The sequence below is a fragment of the Dama dama genome, chromosome 26, assembly GCF_033118175.1.
Source record: "Dama dama isolate Ldn47 chromosome 26, ASM3311817v1, whole genome shotgun sequence".
Taxonomy (NCBI): Eukaryota; Metazoa; Chordata; class Mammalia; order Artiodactyla; family Cervidae; genus Dama; species Dama dama.
The window spans coordinates 31,520,063-31,533,320 of record NC_083706.1 but is presented as its reverse complement, the minus strand read 5'-3'; the positions used below and the strand labels follow the sequence as shown (position 1 = coordinate 31,533,320).

The window sequence follows — 13,258 nt, the reverse complement described above, 5'->3', positions numbered from 1 at the left end:
AAAGGGATGCAACCGGGAGGAGCTGTAGAGGAATAATTGCATTTATTGCCTCTGATTTTTTTAATCTACTCTTTTCAAAACATCTTTCCTGAGGCGGCAGCTTGGCATACAGACTTTTAAAATTTTGTTATGTCTGCTACAGTAGAAGGATAGTATTTCTCCTTGCTCTTCTACCCCATCCCACTCCCCACTTCCACCCTTACATTTTGGGAAGAACTTTGGGTTTGGAATCAAAAGACCTCATTTCTAGTGCCTCTTCTGCTGAACTAGCTCTGAGACTTAAGAGAAGCAGAAGTACCCTTCTAAATTTACTTTCTTTAAAGCCAAATATTTTAACCTGTTTTGTACTTGTCTTTCTACTTAAATTCCTCCTGTTTATTTCTTAACCCACAAACTGGATTTTATCCTACCTCATTCCTATAACCGCTCAAGTAACAAAACATAATTGTAAAACATCGAGTATATTTCCCCTCCTTTTTGGGGGTTCTACTGCTTCTCCTTTTTAGAAATTATCTATCAATTTTCTGATTAAATAATATATATTTTTGGAGTAAATACAGCCTCATGTAAATAAATATAGAAATAGCTCTTAATCTCAGCACCCAGAAATAAATGATGGCATATTCACTACCATTTTTATGTATATGTTATAAGAGAATTGGTTATGCTTATGTGTATACTGCTTTTTGCTTTCATAACATTAATCCTATAAGTGAATTTTAAAGGCTACATATTTTTCTCATATGGCTATTCCATAATTAATTTTATCTATTCTTGTGAGTTTAGGTTGCTTCTCATAGTACCTTGTATGTAAATCTGTATGTGCAATGATTTTTTCCTTTAAAGCTTGCTTACGCCTTCCAAAGCTTATCCCACCTTTGGTTTCCCACTTTCTGCTGGTGTTTTCCCTACTTTCTCTTTGATAAGCTCGGTTTCCTTTTGTCACTCTGGGCTTGCCGGCAGTCTCGTTTACTGGTCCCCCAACTTTAGTCATGACCTCCTGTCTGCTTCCTAGGTACAGAGCGTCTCTCAATGTACTCCCTTCTGAACTCTAGCTCTTTGTTCTATTCCCGGGGTATCTCCCACTGAAAATCCCACAGGCACCTGAAACAGATGTAACAGGGATGAACAAAGTACATGTGATCTCCTTTTAGGTCTTCCCTTTATCTGGCTCTTACCTGGTGTATTTTAGGTGCTTTGGGTTATAAGTAGAAGTATCTCAGATGTATAATGATCCCAGAGGGGGTTCCAGGTGGGCACAGTAACCACAACGCAGTGCCTTCATACCCTTGTGCTCCTCCATTCTTAGCTCTCACCCTCCTTTTCCCCACAGTTCTCCTCTTTATCCTCCTTGCCCTTTTAAATTTACACAGAAGTGATGCCCCTTAGTGGCAGAAATAGGAACTTCCTCCCATGATGATCATTCATAGCAAAAATGACTGTCATCTTTCCTTGTGCAAGTAAACAAATGGTTATTGTTATTGTGATATATTGCTGAACCATCGATTGCAATTCTACTAAATACTTTACTTTTGACTTAGTACCACAACATCTCAGGTACCTTAATCTTCTTTGAATGTGTTGGGAAAAAGAAAATAGACTAAATATGCTCTCTTTGTACAAGAATTTGGATTTTTGAGAAGCGGAGACATGGTTACTTAGTGCTTGTTTTAAGGTTACTTTGTAATGTCTGTATAGCAGATATTATTACACTTTTGGGGATTATAATTTAATTTTGTAACCTAAAAGTCTCTTTTCCCCAATGGCTCAGCAGTAAAGACTCTGCCTTCTAGTGCAGGAAACATGTGTTTGATCCCTGGGCGGGAAGATTCCCCTGGAGAAGGAAATGGCAACCCACTCCAGTATTGTTGCCTGAAAAATCCCATGGACAGAGGAGCCTGGTGGGCTATAGTCCAAAGGGTCCCACACGACTGAGTGAGCGCAGTTTGATGCTTGGAGTAGCCAGTCAAGGGATGCTTATCGCATGACTAGAACAATCCTTAAAAGGCTTCATGCTTTTTTTAAAAAAGGGCAAACAAAAATTGTTGTTTTAAAGAAAAGTAGCATAACCACATTAAATATAATCTGGAAAGTAAAGAGAAATAACCCATACTCGCAATCTCACCTAGCAAACTTGCTGGTAGAATCTTTATATATCTGGTTGTTTTAAAGTTTGTGCTTCCGTGGTCAAAATTATGGATCATGCCCTTTCCCACTTAGTAAGTCATTTTATGGCTTACCTTAAGTGGCTGGGTAATAATCTATTGGTTGCAGAAACTTTTGGACCTATTGTATGCACAGTGTTTATGAAGAAGAACAGATGGTACGTTTGTTTCTAAAAGATATGATTCTTAAGAAAAAAGTTATTCTAATAAAATATAATTGTTTATCACATGAATTTTACTAAGTAGGAGAATGATAACCTATTGTAAGGAGAGTGCCTTTTTATTTTGAAACATTTAAAACTGAAACTTGAAGAGTTGGTCATCAGTTGAGAGTAATATGCCATATGTCAGCTATGTATTTTGGAAAAGTTACAAACAGAGGTTGGATAGTTGCTTATGTGGAGAATTATTGTCATAATTCTTGATATCAACATTGTTTTCTTTTATAGATTATGGAGCTTTGTGGTGCAACAAGACTTGGTTATTTTGGAAGAAGTCAGTTTTATATTGCTTTGAAACTTGTAGCTGTTGCCCAGTCTGGCTTCCCTTTAAGAGTGGAAAGTATAAATACAGGTAACTATGGAATATATTAGTAACTGAAATGAAAGTGAACTTCTAATCAAAAATGAAATAAAGTCAATAGAACTATGGAGCCTTTCTGATGTTTAAGTGGCATTTGTGACCTTGAGTTAACGTATCGTGATTTTATTCTTGCCATGCATTTTTCACTTGTTACTATTAGAAAAGTATGTCTACCTTAACTTGTTATGGCATTTATGTACTTCACACATATTTTATGGTAATATAAAAACTTAAATGGCAACTTTAATTTACTAAAAATTGCTTAGAATTTAGATGAATAATTTTATCAAGATAGCTGATGAGTTGTAGTGACTATCTTCATATATGCCTTCCTTATGTTTGCTACTAAGTATAAAACATTATACTTAGTCTTTTCCTGTTTGGAAAAGCTATGAAAGTTCCATTTGAAATTTAGAAAGTATTAGTTAACCAAAATTTTGATTGGTAGAGACAGTATTAAAATATTGGCAGACTAAAACCCAAATACAGACATCTGCCCACCCTACAAGTGTCACCTAGGATAATTTGGCTTTCTAATATTTGAAGGCTCGTTGATGTCTAAGTAGTTGAAAATTCTTAATTTCTTAAGAATTAAATCCTTAAGAATTTCTTCTTCATTCTTAAATGCAGAGTTCTTTGGTTTTCATAGGGAATGGGGTGGGAAGAGAAAACTTGAGGTTTTCTGTAATGTTAGAATTTTTATAAAATAGTTTTAAGTACCACCTCTGTTTATTAGTCATCCAGAAGTTTTCAATGTGGAGCTCTCGTTTCATTGTTCTAGAATTGAGAGTTTACATTCTTTTTAGGTAATTTTTATTTTCTTTACATAAATGCTACATAAACATTACTATTTTCCCTCCTTAATGTGGAGATTCTAAAGAGAAATGCAGGTAATCATGGTGCAGGGAAGTACACTTTCTTCTAAAGATGCTGCTGCTGCTGTATTGTTCTAGTCTAAAAATGTGCAGAGACATTCTCAGTCTTTTATCCTTTTCTCTCTTTAAAAGTGAATGTAGAATATTTGCATGTAGGAGTGTTGTAAGCGGGACTAAAGTGGGAGGTATAACTAACGCCTTGTTCTGTGTCCTTGGTAGGTGGGGACAGTAAGATGTTTTCAGGAATTTCTGCGTTGGAAATGTCTAGATTAATCTAGTTTCAAACTTAGTGACATATTCTTGTTTTGTTTAGAGCTCTAACATCTTCCTTTAGGGAACCAGTGTGAATAGAAACAGTCTAGGCTTCAGGGTTAGACTGACCTGGCTGCAGATCCTAACTGTCAGTTACTGTCAGTGACCTTGGCATCTTAAGAGTCTCAGTTTCTTTATCTGTAAAATGGGGGTTTTGTAAAGTTTATATGGTTATGAGATAAATATAAAGTACAGAAAAAAGCCTGACATGCATTGAACATTTCATACAACTTAACCCCTTAGAGTGACAGTTTGATGTTACTACTACCTTCTACATTAGAGTTTCCCTAAACAATCTAAGGGAGATGATCTGAATTTTGTGGCGATAAACATTTTGTGTCTGTTGTTTCTGTCTTAGTTTTTGCAAACATTCTTTCCAATAGCAAATTCATCTCTTATTTCAGTTTTTAATGTGTATACCTTATTTTATTTTGAAGTAATAATTTTTTTTGCGGTTAATAGTAAAGGACCTTCCTCTGCCAAGATTTGTTGCTTCAAAGAATGAACAGGAATCTCGTCATGCAACCTCATATTCTTCAGATTCTGAAAATCAAGGGTCTTACTCTGGTGTAATCCCCCCACCACCTGGCAGGGGACAAGTGAAAAAAGGGTCCACAAGCCATGATCCTGTCCAGCCTCGTGCATCTGTAGACCAGCAGGTAGTCACGTACACGTTCATGCTATCAGCTGATAGACTGTGGGAATGCTTACACTGAAACCTTTATTGACTGCCTGAGTAGTGAAAATGTTACCTTAAAATTTAAATTTTCACATAATGATGTTCTTTCTAGGAACCTGTGTCCCCAGTAGTTTCGCCACAGCAGTCCCCACCAACTTCTCCACACACATGGAGGAAGCACAACCGTCATCCCAGTGGAGGAAATAGTGAGAGGCCTCTTGCAGGACCTGGACCATTCTGGTCTCCCTTTGGTGAAGCACAATCAGGTACTTAGAAATTTTTTTAAAGTAACGTTTATTAAGGGTTGTAAATTGAAGGAAACTTGATAGTGTTCCTTTAAGAGTTGCCTCTAAGTTAGCTTTTAATGTATAAGTTCAGTTCAGTCGCTCAGTCGTGTCCGACTCTTTGCAACCCCATGGACTGTAGCACGCCAGGCCTCCCTGTCCACCACCAACTCCTGGAGTTTACTCAGACTCATTAAGTGCTTTGCTGCTGCTGCTGCTGCTGCTAAGTCGCTTCAGTCGTGTCCGACTCTGTGCGACCCCATAGACGGCAGCCCACCAGGCTCCCCCGTCCCTGGGATTCTCCAGGCAAGAACACTGGAGTGGGTTGCCATTTCCTTCTCCAGTGCATGAAAGTGAAAAGTGAAAGGGAAGTTGCTCAGTCTTGTCCGACTCTTCATGACCCCATGGACTGCAGCCTTCCAGGCTCCTCTGTCCATGGGATTTTCCAGGCAAGAGTACTGCAGTGGGGTGCCATTGCCTTCTCCAATTAAGTTCCTTAAATAGAAGCAAAAGCCAACTGTGAAAGTTTCTAAGTAAATTGAGTGGTAATTGCATTTACTTATATCTGTGATGCTTAGACAAAAGTTTATAGGTATCAGATTCTCTCTGAAGGGTAAAATGTATAAGAGATATATTATATTGAAGATATATTCCCAGGTATATATATTATATTAGTGAAGGGAAGTATACTTTGTTATAAAAATGATTCTGCTGCTGTATTGCTTATTATAGCAATAAACTGGTTATTATGCCAAATGAGGTATAATTTTAAATTGACAGATAAGATTCCACTTTGGAAATTGTTATTATTTCCTCAGAGTTAGCTTTTTAAAAGAAAACTTGTTCATGTGTGTGGTGATTTGTTATCATTAAAAACCTGGTAACTTTATTTTTTCTTCCAAAAGTGAGTCAGCATGTTTACCCATTCTATTTTTAGGTTCTTCTGCTGGTGATGCAGTGTGGTCAGGACATTCTCCACCTCCACCTCAAGAAAATTGGGTCAGTTTTGCAGATACTCCACCAACCAGTACTCTTTTAACCATGCATCCTGCTTCTGTCCAGGTGTGACATTTTATTGGTATTGCATTTTTATTTGCTTCATTAAGAGTATTGCTGCTGTCATTGTTTTTATATTTTGCTGTTGCATATTTTATAAATACAAGTTCACTCCTTTATTAAGAAAAAAGAGCTTTGTGCCTTTTCTTCAAGTCTTTTCATTGGAATGTTTTATTGAAAGTTTTGGCTGATTTTTCTTGCTAATTCCATAGTGAAGTTTTGAAAGGTTTTTGCATCTAGGAATGTATTTGCTTGGCTTTCTTAGCACCCTTTACATAGCTTTCTGTTGCTTACATATTGCTGTCATTCTACACATTTATGTAATCTTTGTGCAAAAATGTTTAATAACCTATATAACAAATATGTGGTTTGCTGATGAGTTTGTTAAGACGTATTTTTAAACATCCACAAAAAGTAAGTTTTACTTTCAAAGATAAGTAACTTAACAATCTTGGTCCATATAGTCATATAGATAGATACTGTACTGAGGAAAAAATGTTTCATTACAGGACCAGACAACAGTACGAACTGTAGCCTCAGCTACAACTGCCAATGAAATTCGTAGGCAATCCAGTAGTTATGACGATCCTTGGAAAATAACAGATGAACAAAGACAGTATTATGTAAATCAATTTAAAACCATTCAGCCTGATCTAAACGGATTTATTCCAGGTGAGTTGTTAAAAACAGAAGTTCTTATAAATGGGATAGGATGGTCTCAGTTTCATAATCTCAAAGACATGGTTTTATTGGTCAGTGATGATAAAGGATAAATTAATTCTCAAATTGTCTAAAAAGTTTATAGTCACTGGAAACCAAAAATATGATATGTACACATGTTAAGGTTACCTTTTTCTCAGTGACAGAAGTCTTAAGATTCTTACCTCACATTTTATTCTTGGAGCTGTAAGTCCAGAATAACACTAAACAACACTGTTTTAATATTTCAGGATCTGCAGCTAAAGAGTTTTTTACAAAATCAAAACTTCCTATTCTTGAACTTTCTCATATTTGGTAAGTATGGTGTATCATTAGTTGGGTAATGTGGATTGTTTCAAAGGAGTTTACAGCAGGTAGATTTTTGAACTTAAACTATTAGAGTGACCTTTTCAAGAATGTTCTCAAAGAACTCAGTATTGCCTTATAATATCCAGCTTCTCTCTCACTCTTTAGAAAGGAACTAAGGATTACTCTGCAGTAGTTCTTTAAAGTGTGCTAAAAGCATGTGCTCAAGAACATGCTTAGCTCCGATTTAAATTTAGACTGAGACTCAGGATAGCTGGTATGTAGTTGAAATTAGCCATCAGAACACAAATTGCATTCACAAATTACTTTTTAAAAGCAATTATCAGATAAATACATGTTATTTCTACTTTATATCCATGTATTTATTTATACTCTAAATTACTTTGTTAGTAACATCTTTAGAAGCATAGGATACTATGGTAGGAAGAAGGTAGATAATGCCTAAAACTGAAAAATCAAGAACTGGCAATATATGCATGCTGTTAACATTTATATAATTTAAGGTAATAAATTAAAAAATGATTGCTTCTGCAACCAGGAAATGGACACCAGGGTGGGGCTGCTGTTTCAGTGTGTCAGGACTTGTAATTCTGTTGGATGCTTTCAAATGCATACATGTAAAAATTTGATAACAATAAAAGCAGTTTTTAAAAATTTCAGTGACATTATTAAGTAACCCAGGGTTTAACTAAATCCTTTTACTAGAAATGCATGTGGGTTAAAGGTCATTTTTTGGTGACTTTATTTATTGGAACTGTTTTTTCAGCATTTTATTATATGAGATTTTAAAGTATACAGAAAAGTGTAAAAAGTTGTGCCTTGAACACCCATATGCCCACTGCCTACAATTAACAGTTTGCTGTATTTGTTTTGGTGGCTCAAATGGTAAAGTGTCTGCCTGCAATGTGGGAGACCCGGGTTCAATCCCTGGGTCAGGAAAATCCCCTGGAGAAAGAAATGGCAACCCACTCCAGTACTCTTGCCTGGAAAATTCCATAGACTGAGGAGCCTGGTAGGCTACAGGCCATGGGGTCGCAAAGAGTCAGACAAGACTGAGCAACTTCACTTTCACTTTCACTTTCATATTTGTTTTGGGCTTCCCAGGTGGTGCTAGTGGTAAAGAACCTGCCTGCCAATGGAGGGGACATAAGAGACCTGGGTTTGATCCCTGGGTTGGGAAGATCCCTTGGAGAAGGGCATAGTAACACAATCCAGTATTCTTGCCTGGAGAATCCCATGGGCGGAGGAGCCTGTGAGGCTACAGTCCGTGGGGTAGCAGAGTTGGACATGACTGAAGCAACTTAGCATGCACATACTTGTTTTATTACATGTCCTTCCATCTGTGGAATTTTTTAAATTGTTAATTGCTATTTTCTGGGAAAGAATTTCTCTTGCTTCTTTTTGAAACCTAAAAGGAGCCAAAGCAGAATACGATTATGTTAATAATAAGTTTTTATTCTAGGGAACTCTCAGACTTTGATAAAGATGGAGCCTTGACACTGGATGAGTTTTGTGCTGCTTTTCATCTGGTAGTTGCTAGGAAGAATGGCTATGACTTGCCGGAAAAACTCCCTGAAAGCTTAATGCCCAAACTGATTGATCTGGAAGATTCAGCAGGTAAGATCAGGAGCTGAAGAGACCTGACTGCATACTTCCACAAATATAACACTTGATTCCTAAAGCAAAATCAAGATGTGATAACTTAGGTTAAGAGCTTAGACATTTCATCAGAAGTACATAGATTTGCCATCAGAATAGACTGTATGGGTTAAACCTGAAATAATGGTTTCACTTATTTAGTAAACTTGAAATAAAAAGATAAAGAATATATGCCACTATGTATGCCACTGTTTCACTTAACACTCATGAATTGTGAAGATCTGAAGAGCATTTCACAGTGTCTTGTTATTTTGTGGCACTTAACTGTATTATAAATTATCTGATGTGGGTAAAGTAGCCAGTCTCCATTATCAGCATTTTTTCATTTAACGTGTCTTGATCTGTTGAAGGGAATGCCTGATTTATCATTAGATCTTTGCAAACCGAAAGCATTTCCTTTAAAAAGCCCACTTCTTTTCTTCAGACTCTGAAGAAGTCTGGGAAATTTGTATTTGATTATAGATAATGCTTTTAAAAAATATTTACTGGAATGTTTTTATAAGGCCTCATATTGCCTGGTAGCTTTCTTTAAAAGGAAACAGGAATAGAATACATTTTCCTTGCATTCTGAATGAATAAGAGGAAATTAATGCTAAATTCTTAACAAGTTTAATTAAAACTAAATTACTGTTTTCAAATTTTTTAAATCTAAATTCTCTTTTGTGTATTATGTTGGAAGGAATTTTATAGTTGTAAGAAGATAGAACAGAATTTGGCTTTTAAAAGAGCAACTTCTATTTAACTCAGAAATGGAAATGATCTGACTTCTTTTTCTAAATTACATGGAAGGAACCATAAACACGTCATTACTGTCCGGAAGAGAACAGGTCTCCTTGGAGTTAAGAACTTGAGTGTGCTTCTGGTTTGTCAGTTTCTCTCTGACCCTGGGCAAGGTCTCACCAGTCACTCTGTTTTTTCATCTGTTTCTCCACCTGAAATGTGAATTTGACCATTCCTATTTTAAGACTTGAATTATATATTGACTCTTTATCTACCAGTAGGTTGATTAAATAATTTACTGTTGGTTTCAGTTTTTTACAAACACTATCCTGTGAGAATCCCAGGATTTTCCTGATCATTTCAGGTAGTTATTTGGTATCAGTTACCCTCTAACTTGAGCTGAAAGCTAAGTGTTTTTGTTAGATAACTTTGCTTTGGTTTACCTAATTAAGAAATAAATAAAAATTACTTCTTTATTTAGCATATTTGTTAGGTAAGCCAAAAGGGAAACAGTTGTGATAGCTACAGACTTGCTGTATCATTGATTTATAAATTGGACCTTGTATGTAGAGATTTTCTATGACTTTAATTTTTAAAAAACTGATAGTGTACTAACAAGAAATAAGTCAGACTTACTCTGTTGTATGTCATTTTCTGGAGACTTCTCTGGTCTTATTAACTGTTGGATTCAGATAGGTGAATGTGGCTTTCACGTTTTTGCAGTTTAGTCTTTTTTTTCTTTCTTTAATTTAAATAAAGTCTTGTTCTTTGTCATGTTGATCTGATGGAGTTTTAAGACTGATGATTCAAGAAGTTCTTTCCTGGGCATTTGTCTCTTTATGTCTGCTGGATTTGTTTGGCAAAGAGACACTGGTTTTTTGCCTGCATGTATCTATACACTATTGCTCTAACTATAATTTTAAAGGTGTCAAAGACTCAATTTTTTCCAATTCTAACATTATATGATTTTCCAGTCACATTTATTGTAAATGTTTTGGCCACACGATATTAGATTAAAATCTGCTTTGCCTACTTATAAATGATAAATTTGGAGTTCTGTTTGGAGGTGGGAAGAATCATTTAATCTTTCTTCTCCTACCTATTGTAAGCCTGAGATTTATATGACACAAAGTCCCTTGAAGTATAGAAATTGTTGTGTGACACTGTGATTCAATCAGTATCTTTAAAAACCATTTTTAAATAGCTGTGTTTTTAGAAGTTCCCAGTTAAAGGAGAAATACCTAAATACTTTCTTTTGGCTGACCTGAGGGGTATCATAAACATCCCTTCTGTGGAGCCCTTGTGACTTCCAGGCATGGGTGGTTCCTGTCTTCTCTGATCTGTCACAGCATATCCTACGTTGCTGTTCGTTTCGGCACATATTGTGCTGAACCCTGTTCTTTTGTCCCCTTCTTTCTACTACAACATTCTGAGCACCTTAAAAAACTGGAAATGATCATATTCATTGTAGTATTCTCAGGACCTTGCACTTTGCATGCAAGCACTAAGTAGCTCAGTAAATAATTATTGAGTTCAGCTCAGTCGCTCAGTCATATCCGACTCTTTGCGACTCCATGAACTGCAGCATGCCGGGCCTCCCTGTCCATCAACTCCCAGAGTCTACCCAAACCCATGTCCATTGAGTCGGTGATGCCATCCAACCATCTCATCCTCTGTCGTCCCCTTCTTCTCCTGCCCTCAATCTTTCCCAGCATCAGGGTCTTTTCAGATGAGTCAACTGTTCCCATCAGGTGGCCAAAGTATTGGAGTTTCAGCTTCAACATCAGTCCTTCCAATGTACACCCAGGACTGATCTCCTTTAGGATGGAGTGGTTGGATCTCCTTGCAGTCCACGGGACTCTCAAGAGTCTTCTCCAACACCAGAGTTCAAAAGCATCAATTCTTCGGGACTCAGCTCTCTTTATAGTCCAACTCTCACATCCATGCGTGACCACTGGAAAAACCATAGCCTTGACTAGACGGACCTTTGTTGACAAAGTAATGTCTCTGCTTTATAATATGCTGTCTAGGTTGGTCATAACTTTCCTGCCAAGGAGTAAGCATCTTTTAATTTCATGGCTGCAGTCACCATCTGAAGTGATTTTGGAGCCCAGAAAAATAAAGTCTGACACTGTTTCCACTGTTTCCCCATCTTATTTGCCGTGAAGTGATGGGACCGGATGCCATGATCTTAGTTTTCTGAACGTTGAGCTTTAAGCCAACTTTTTCACTTTCCTCTTTCACTTTCATCACGAGGCTCTTTAGTTCTTCTTCACTTTCTGCCATGAGGGTGGTGCCATCTGCATATCTGAGGTTATTGATATTTCTCCTGGCAATCTTGATTCCAGCTTGTGCTTCCTCCAGCCCAGCGTTTCTCATGATGTACTCTTCATTATTATGCTAAATATGTGCCATTTTTAAAGTAAAATATTTTTTAACATTTCTGTCTTTGAAAATAAAATCATTTGTTGTCATAAGTTTATGATGTTTTGTTGTTATTTTGTTGTTTAGTTGCTAAGTCATATCTGACTCTTTTGCAACCCCATGGACTGGACTCTGCCAGGCTCCTCTGTCCATGGACTTTCTCAGGCAAGGACACTGGAATGGGTTCCCATTTTCTTCTCCAGAGGATCTTCCTGACCCAGGGATTGAACCCCCAAGTCTCCTGCATTGGCAAGCAGATTCTTTACACCACTGAGCCATTAGCTCCACAAGTATTCTGTATTTATAATTTAAATAACTCTTATAGAAGGGTAGATGATAAACAGTGATGACGAGTTACAGTTGCTTGAAGTAGTTTTCTCTAGGCGTGCAAACATAGGTGGGATAAATATGTATTTTGTCCAAAGTCATTTGAACAGATTTATAGGATTAAATATCAGATGGCTTCTCTTGTGGCTCAGATGGTGAAGAATCTGCCTGCAATTCGGGAGACCTGGGTTCAGTCCCTAGGTTGGAAAGATCCCCTGGAGGAGGGCATGGCAACCCACTCCAGTATTCTTGCCCGGAGAATTCCATGGACAGAGGAGCCTGGTGGGATACAATCCATGGGGTCAGAAAGAGTCGGACACGACTGAGCGACTAAGCACAAATATCAGATAAACCAGAAAAACTCTAAGGCTCATAGGTAGAAGTACTTGTGTGGACCTGAATTAAAATATTTAACACTGACCATCTCTGAATTTGGCAATGCAGTTCTCATTGTTAAGTTGCTAAGTCACGTCTGACCCTGTGACCCCATGGATTGCAGCTCACTAGGCTCACCTGTCCTTCACTATCTCCCACAGTTGGCTCAAACTCCTGTCCATTGAATCAGTGATGCTGTCTAACCCTCTCATCCTCTGCCACCCCCCACTTCTCCTACCCTCAATCTTTCCAGGCATCAGGGTCATTTCCAATGAGTTGGCTCTTCGCACCAGGTGCCTGAAAGTATTGGAGCTTCAACTTCAGCATCAGTCCTTCCAGTGAATATTCAGTGCTGTGCAGTAGGTTCTTATTAGTCACCTATTTTATATATATAGTAGCATATATGTGTTGATTCCCAGTCTCCCAATTTATGCACCCCACTTGAAAGAAAGATTAAGGTTGTGTGCTAGCCTACCACAACTGTACCTTAAAGAAAAAAGAAAGCATGTTGAGTTGTTATTTATCTTAAAACTCCATGTCAAAAAAAAAAAACAAACCCTCCGTGTCTTAAACTCAGTTTCCAAAGAATCATCTTTTTAGCACAATTGCTATTTTATGTATATTTTATGTGATCATTTGGTCAGTCTCTTAAACTAGCTTAGAGGTGTCCCGGCAGGTGGTAACCAGATCTGTCTTGTTCATTATATTTAAGTATCTCACAGGGTGCAAATTGAGTACATAAGTAGCTGTTTATGTTTTTGAAATGTCTAAATG

General features: G+C 37.2%; 1 protein-coding gene across 8 annotated transcripts in view; it reads left to right on the top strand.

The window, feature by feature from the left end:
* REPS1 (RALBP1 associated Eps domain containing 1) overlaps positions 1 to 13,258 on the top strand; it is an 88,664-nt gene that overhangs the window by 37,197 nt on the left and 38,209 nt on the right. For all 8 annotated transcript variants that reach the window (XM_061130439.1, XM_061130435.1, XM_061130437.1 and 5 more), the window contains exons 2-8: positions 2,615 to 2,738; positions 4,397 to 4,593; positions 4,726 to 4,879; positions 5,835 to 5,959; positions 6,463 to 6,625; positions 6,904 to 6,967; positions 8,442 to 8,596. In XM_061130439.1, the coding sequence (XP_060986422.1) occupies positions 2,615 to 2,738; positions 4,397 to 4,593; positions 4,726 to 4,879; positions 5,835 to 5,959; positions 6,463 to 6,625; positions 6,904 to 6,967; positions 8,442 to 8,596 (982 nt within the window). The remainder of the gene's footprint in view (positions 1 to 2,614; positions 2,739 to 4,396; positions 4,594 to 4,725; positions 4,880 to 5,834; positions 5,960 to 6,462; positions 6,626 to 6,903; positions 6,968 to 8,441; positions 8,597 to 13,258) is intronic.